This window comes from Falco naumanni, chromosome 1, assembly GCF_017639655.2.
Source record: "Falco naumanni isolate bFalNau1 chromosome 1, bFalNau1.pat, whole genome shotgun sequence".
Classification (NCBI taxonomy): Eukaryota; Metazoa; Chordata; class Aves; order Falconiformes; family Falconidae; genus Falco; species Falco naumanni.
The window spans coordinates 119,401,223-119,408,650 of record NC_054054.1 but is presented as its reverse complement, the minus strand read 5'-3'; the positions used below and the strand labels follow the sequence as shown (position 1 = coordinate 119,408,650).

The following is a 7,428-nucleotide window of genomic DNA, read 5'->3' as shown; positions in this document are numbered from 1 at the left end:
GGAGACCACACACTAAAGGCAGGAGAGCAGAGCTACTTGAAAGGCAAACTGAAGGCAAATCAGAGCTACTGATACTCCTCTCCTAGTGACGATAGCAGGCTAGCTGTGATTAGGAGGGCGCAGATCCTAGCCATCCCTTCGGGGGCGGCACGGGGAAGTGATGTGAAGGGGCGCTCGCCGCAGCCCTACCCAGCCCCCCGGCCCCCTCCCACCCTCCTCCCTGCCCGGCTAAGGGAGGGCAGCCGCCCCGGTCCCACTCAGCACCGGCATTCCCTCCCACCCGACGGCGGTGGGGGGATGCTCTCAGCCGACGAGGCTGGCGGAGTCAGCTGCTCTTTGATGTCAGCAGGTGCTCGGGGCTCGGCGGGGCGGGGGTGGGCGAGCGGAGCATAGCCTAGCCGCAGCCTCTGCTCGCCGCTGCAAAGGGGCTCCTGCCTCCCGCACGCTCTGCCCGGCCGCCCCGCCGGGGAAAGGCGGAGGGGGGGGGCCGCTTGATCGCCGCCGCTGATCCACCGAGGGAACTTGCCCAACTTTCTCCGTCCCTGCCACCGGGACTCGCTGCCATGGCCGTCGCCAACTCCTCCCGCAACTTCTCCGCGCCGGAGGCTCGGAACGGCTCAGGTGAGGGGGCCTGCGGGGGCGGGGGCGCACCTCCCCGGCGGGGCCGCGGGGCTGGGCGGGGGGCGCGGAGAGCTTTGCGGGGGGGGATCCGACGGCACAAGCCCCTTGTGCCCTCCTGCTGACAGCAGGGTTGCGGGTACCCCGTGGAGGCTGAGCGCAGGGACACCGCCCCCCCGGCACCCCCTCCCGCACCGGGCCGCATTCAGCACCCGAGGGCGGACAGCTCCGCGCCCCGGGCGGCGGGACGGGCCCCGCGCCCCGCCCGCCACCGCCGCGCCACCGCCGCCACCAGCAGCTCGGAGCGACCCGCTGCCGTCTGGCTGTGAGACAGCGCTAACTCCAGCAGCCCGCTGGTCTTAGCTGCAGAGATGACCCAGCCCAGCTAGACAGGGAGGGAAGCAAGGCGCAGAGAACAGGAGGCATCGCTGGGGAGGGAAGTGGTGACCCTCGTCACCCTCCTGTTTTCTCCATGCTGCCGCTGTTCCCAAAGCAATAGTTTGGGGTCAGGCAGGCTAACTCTCCATGGTACAAGTGGGTGAAACTCTTCAACAGAAGGTGTTTTATATGTGGTCTTTGTCCCCCTCTGCACCAGTATGTCCTTTATAATTCTGCTTCCTCCTGAAATGCAGTAAAGATGTAGTTTCTTTTGTATCTGGGCATGGCTGAGGACAGCATTCACCTTAGAGGGGAAAAAAAAGAATAAATTAGGCCAGACCTCATTCAGTTCACATAGTGCAGTCCCCTTTGGGACTTTCAAAAGGAGTTAGAGGGCAGCCACAGATCTACAAGCAAGAACAAATCAATGCCTGAAGTACCTGTTTCAGTAAACAAAATACAGCCACTTGAAAGTGCACAGAATCAGCACTGAAAATTCAGATTCAATGATTTCTAAAGCCTCTTTCAGCTTGAGATAAGAGAACTTTGGATAACTTTGACACTCATGCACTTCTGACTCCAGCCTATAATACACACAAAAACTATAGCATCACACTAGCTTCCAGCTAATAACACTTGAAAGTCCCACTTGTACAAATACCAACAGCAGGAAAGATGCTACAACACTACACAGATTACATTTCACACAAAGCCTTTGGGCTTGCACACATTCTGCTTTAAGGCCAGCTCAGCTCATTCCAAATGTTACAGGATCACCATGAACACTGCATTGATTATAGTACAGGAAAAGGACATTTTGTCCCAATTTCCAGCTAACCAAGTGGCATTTACATTTCACTTGTACAATCAATTCCCGCTACATTCGTAACAAAATTTGGGGCTAAAAGAGAGGAGAGCAGAACTCATAACAGCTACATGCAGAACAGCAGAACCACAGTCGTTCCCTTCCAATTTCAAGTCTGCCATCTCCAAGCATTAAGGAGGTGTGAGATCTGTTTCAATGTTCAGAGGATGCACAGGTTGGATGCTGAAGAATAGGGTGCTGACGACAATATCTTACCAAAGCTATGTAAAATGGGGCATTTCCTTGGATTAATGAGCAGCCAGGAGGAATAGGGACCATTTAAGCCCCCATGAGTGGCCTGGATCAGGCTTTTTTTTCTTATCAACCAAGCCTGGCTTTTGCCTTCAGGCTCCTGCCAGTTCTCCTGTGCCTCATGGGCTGCTTTCTGTCATCTGCACAGAGGCTTTCCAATAAAATGGCGCAGCAACCACTTCATAGATTCTGACCTTGGCCTTGCTTATGCCTTAGCTGACTGCTTCCTAGTGCCAGAAGGACTGAGGCAGTGGCAGCTCACCATGTCCCACTTCTAAGAGCACTGAAATATTACATACAGTTGATATGGCACACATTTTTCTAGTCACAGACCAGGCCAGCAATGTAGCCCCAGCTATCTTGCCAATTCAGTCAAGCTTCTCTCTCACACCAGAGTAAATCTGGAGAAGTTTGTACTCAAGAATTTTAGGGGTCAAAGTCAGCAAATACCACCTCAGCATATAGGCACCACTTTGGCAGAAACAACACCTTTAAGTATCTGTCATTTCACTTAATTTCATTTTCAAGATTTCCCTAGGTTCTGTTGGAGGAGGCTTCTCCTACAGGTATAGGCTTCTAAGGAGAAGGAACAGTACAGTGACTGAAAGCATTTCCAATTAACAGCACATTGAATCATCTGCAATTCAATGAAAGACACATGCAGTCTTGGCTCATGTGTAACAGCCACACAAATAACTCGCACAAAACCTTCCCCTAGAAAAAAAAAAAAAAAAAAAACCAACAAAACCCAACAAAACCACCAGGTCCCATAGGAGAGAAGTAATGAGATGAAATGAGATTTGCCTCAGCTGAGAAGGGCTATTTCAAACTCCATCACACACTGCACGTGTCAGTCTTGCAGAACAGACAGCACTGCGATCAGTGCCTTAGACACCACCTTCTGTGTTCAAGAGCGGAAATCCCTGTTGGTTGGTGCTGAGGGCTTGTGGCTTCAAAATGTGATTTTAAACCCATGTTAGGGACAAGGCAAACACGAATTTGGTTATGTTTGGGCCTCACACCCCGAAAAGCAGCAGTCAAGCATCAGTGCTGATAAACTAAGCGTTATCAGGCAAGAATTCTGCCTTGGAAATCCACCTACATCCAGAACTCAGACACAGCAGCTTTAAGCCATGTTTTTCTCCTTGTAGAACTACGGCATTCCTTGTTGAAGGGCCACTCTGAAACATACTCCCAAATCCCTGTCTGGCCATACACCTGGATTTCTTTCTAGGAAAAAAAGAACCCAAAACCCTAGAGAAAGGGAGTGGGGCAGAGAAGGAAGATGGAAAGGAGTGCGTGCTCTGGCTTAACCCTGACAAGAGAGCTGGGGCCCAGCCAGGGTACAGTCCCAGATCTCACAATATAGATAAGCATTAGTTATCTGCCTGCACGGTCAATGAACTCTATGTCTCATACGGTACAATAGATAAACCACCCAACTGACAGGCTGAAGCTTTTTGACAACAGCTTGGGCATTGACTACATCCAGATTTTGGCACCCATGTGGAGGCTTTATGCCTCGGATGTGCAAAGCACTGGGTACCTCACAGACTTGCCTCAAAAATGGCTGGACACCCAGCAGTCCCTGGAAGAAAAGTTACTATCAACTCAGTCAGGCACTGGTGAGTGCAGAGGCACACCAGCCTGATTTTAGTCCCCCAAAAAAGAGCTGGGGCGTTTAAAAGCAGGACAGAAGTATACCAGGAGAGCTGAGGAAAGATGCCTAAACACAGCCAGATTTGGGTGGTGTGCTGCAGGTACTGAGTGGCAGAGAAGGAAGTGTCAATCCCCAGCTAAGCTTCTGCAAGTATTGCAGAGGATCTTAAACATCGTTCCAAGCTACATCTTTGAGGGGGATACAGCTGCATGGCAGGGCAAACACACAGAGGTGTAAAGAGGTTGCCTCCAGGTTGCACTCACTGTTTTGGTTTGTTTTGGCAGTAGCAGAGAAGCCAGCACCATACACCAACGTGATCATGCCAAGTCTCTTCAGCATCATCTGTTTCCTGGGCATTGTCGGGAACCTCATTGTCATCTACACTATCATCAAGAAGAAGAAGCTGAGATGCAAACAGACTGTGCCTGACATTTTCATCTTCAACCTCTCCATTGTGGACCTCCTTTTCCTCTTGGGCATGCCCTTCCTTATCCACCAACTCCTAGGAAATGGCTCGTGGTACTTTGGAGCTCCCCTATGCACCATCATCACCGCCCTGGACACAAACAGCCAGATCACCAGCACCAACATCCTTACAGTGATGACACTGGATCGTTACCTGGCGACTGTCTACCCTCTAAAATCTACCTATGTCCGGACCCCATGTGTTGCAGCTCTAGTTATCTGCTTGGTGTGGCTCCTCTCCTTCCTGACCATCATTCCTGTGTGGATGTATGCAGGTCTTATGCCTCTGGAGGATGGGACTGTCCGCTGTGCTCTCTTGCTTCCCAACCCAGAGACTGATATCTACTGGTTCACCCTCTATCAGTTCATGCTGGCATTTGCTGTGCCATTGATTGTGATCTGTGTGGTCTATTTTAAGATCCTCCAGCACATGGCCACCACTGTGGTCCCGTTGCCCCAAAGGAGCCTCCGGGTACGTACGAAGAAAGTCACCCGCATGGCCGTTGCTATCTGCTCCGCCTTTTTTATTTGCTGGGCTCCCTTCTACATCCTCCAGCTGGTTCACCTTGGCATCGACACACCATCCATGGCCTTCTTTTATGCCTACAATTTTGCCATTAGCTTGGGCTATGCCAACAGTTGCCTCAATCCTTTCCTCTACATTGCCCTCAGCGAGACCTTCAAGCGCCAGTTCTTAGTGGCCATCCGCCCTGCAAGAGAGCCATGTCACAACAGCAGCTCCATCAACAACAACAGCATGACAGAAGCCAGCGTGTGTCTGAAACTGGCACCAGAATCCACCCACCAGACTCAGTTTCTGGAGGACTTCTCCCCACGTTCACTGCCCATAACTGTGGCTGTTCACTAGGGCACTCTGAAGTGACCATAGCAGAAAGCCTTCAGATCTGTAAGTCAATGGAAAAGCAGCAGCTTCAGGCAATTCTTGGTGAAGCATATGAACGACAAGTTTCCACCTCCAAGAGTCCAGGTGCCTCCCTTTTTCATTGTAGGGCTCTGCTCCTGCACCACCCTTGGCCTGTGACATGCTGCGTGCTGCTGCTTCTTTCCACTCCTGCATGGGAGGACTCTATCACATAAGACACTGGGCCCCCAAAGAAGATGAATGAAAAAGAGAGAAAGGACAGAAAGAGGATTTCATGGGGGAATGTTCACCCTGAAAGAGTAAAACCTTTATCAGCAACACTGCCCAATGATTTCTGGCATCTTGGTCTGACCACGGCTCTTAAGCAGCATATCAATATTGACCTTCTTCATTCAAAACTCAAACTTTTGAAACACGATGTCATATATTTAGTTTTGATTAAAAAAACTGACCTGCAAACTTTGACTGCTGGGCTCATATCCTAGAAGCAAACAGCAGAGATCTTGGGGCCAGAATTCTCACCTAGGTCTGTTGCTTGGTCTTTTGGTGCAGACCCATCTTCCTTCAGTGGGCTGTATTGTTTGGCAACCAAGAAGTTTTCAAGAACTGGCTAATTTTGATGCTAATCCTAAATATTTCAAGCAAAAGCAGGCAGATAACAATTGCACTGCTTTAAGGGACTGCAAACAATTCTCAGAACTGCCAGTGCTAACACCAGGTTTGTGGCTTTTCATGCCAATGAGCAGATTTTCATGCTGCTGGTTCCTCACGCTGCTCTTGTGCCTCACAGTCTGCATGGCTATTGGGGAATCCCAGGTGGAGGGTTTAAAACATGACTAAAAACCACAATGTGCAGAGGTCTGTGGAGTGAGCAGCTGTGAAAAGGCAGCTCAGAGGAAGCAGAGTTGCTCATGCAGCTCCCTCAAAATAACAAATGTTTTCAAAGTTAAAAGAGGGAAAATTAAATGTCTGTGTTTTGTATATGCAGCTTTAACAGTCAGAGGCTAGGGAATAACTTTGCTCATTACAAAGACTAGAGAAAAGACAGCACAGATCAGCTAAACGCAGGGGATTATACTGATAGCCTGTGCAGGGCTCCCAGGGGAACGCGCAGGCATTGTTCAACACTTTGTCAAACATGGAGAAACTGGTTACTGTAGATGAATTTAACATAAAAAAGAATTAAAAACATCAAACAGCACAAAAGAATTTGTTACCGTACTTATGGTTTCATGCCACCAGCTACCCACAATATACCCAGAACAGAAATTCACCCTTACACAGCAAAACTGTGTCACCTGCACAGGACTTTCTAAGCCACATGCACACTTACAGGTGCACCTAATGCACACAACACGACACTCAGAGGTATTTAAGTACAACCAATGCTTCAGTCTACACCCTGTAGAGAACACACAGTTCACTCACCTCTGGCAACTAAAGCAGGCGGGTGCCCTGACACCATCAGACGCCATTCGTTGCTTTTTGTGTCATTGAACAAACTTCATAACAGGGTTTCTCTGTATTTCATCCCAGGCTCTGTCAACCGACACCCACCACAGTAGCACATCCACACTGGGACTGTAGGATATCTTATCAGGTTTTTGTCCCTGTTTCCCTGGTCAATAAAGCCAGACACATACGCAGCTTTCAAGCTTTATGACTTTAAAATCTTAGCCCATTTTAACTGCCAGGAATTTTCACCTGCTGTTATTCATGGAGCTGCTTTGCTCTTTGGTCAGTACTCTCCCCAAAGGGCTCAGGAGCAAAGGTTGAGGAAGATGTGTGCTGTGCCAAGGCAGATTTGCTCTCAGGACAAGGGAAGCTATTGTGTTACCTTTCTCCCATAAGGAAGTTAAAGAGAGGACTGGCATGCTTCTTGGTGAAAAGAGGTGGGAATGGTTGGGTGGGGTTTTTCCCCCTCCTTTAATGCCAGCAAGGAGGAAAGCATAAGCGAAATTAAAACAGATTACATTGTCAGGGCTCCCAGAGAGCAGCACATTGAAGAGATTATCTTACTTACACAGTAAAGGTGTTTATGGCTGAACTAGCCTCTTCCTACCTGAAGTGAGTTTGTCTGACCCAGTGTGGCCAAGCCATGTGCTAAAAACCATGGTCTCACCAAAAAGAGAGGCCAACACCAGCTGAGGCAACACTCAAAAGGGTCTTTACAGGGTAGACCCTTTCCAGTTCTCATCACACTGAAGTCACATGTATTTACATGGGCACCTTCCCAAGCCAAAGTCCTTTTAGATGGCATCTATGTAAGGTGGAAAGTCATGTAAGACAAGGCTTCCCATTTAGTCA

At 49.5% G+C, this 7,428-nt stretch overlaps 1 protein-coding gene across 1 annotated transcript; it reads left to right on the top strand.

Moving 5' to 3' along the window:
• The first annotated feature begins 558 nt into the window (after nucleotides 1-558).
• LOC121091885 (melanin-concentrating hormone receptor 1-like) lies at nucleotides 559-5,107 on the top strand. Its single transcript, XM_040606430.1, has 2 exons — nucleotides 559-621; nucleotides 4,058-5,107. The coding sequence occupies exons 1-2, from the start codon at nucleotides 564-566 to the stop codon at nucleotides 5,104-5,106; spliced, it is 1,107 nt and encodes a 368-aa protein (XP_040462364.1). The 5' UTR covers nucleotides 559-563; the 3' UTR covers nucleotide 5,107.
• Nucleotides 5,108-7,428: the final 2,321 nt, after the last annotated feature.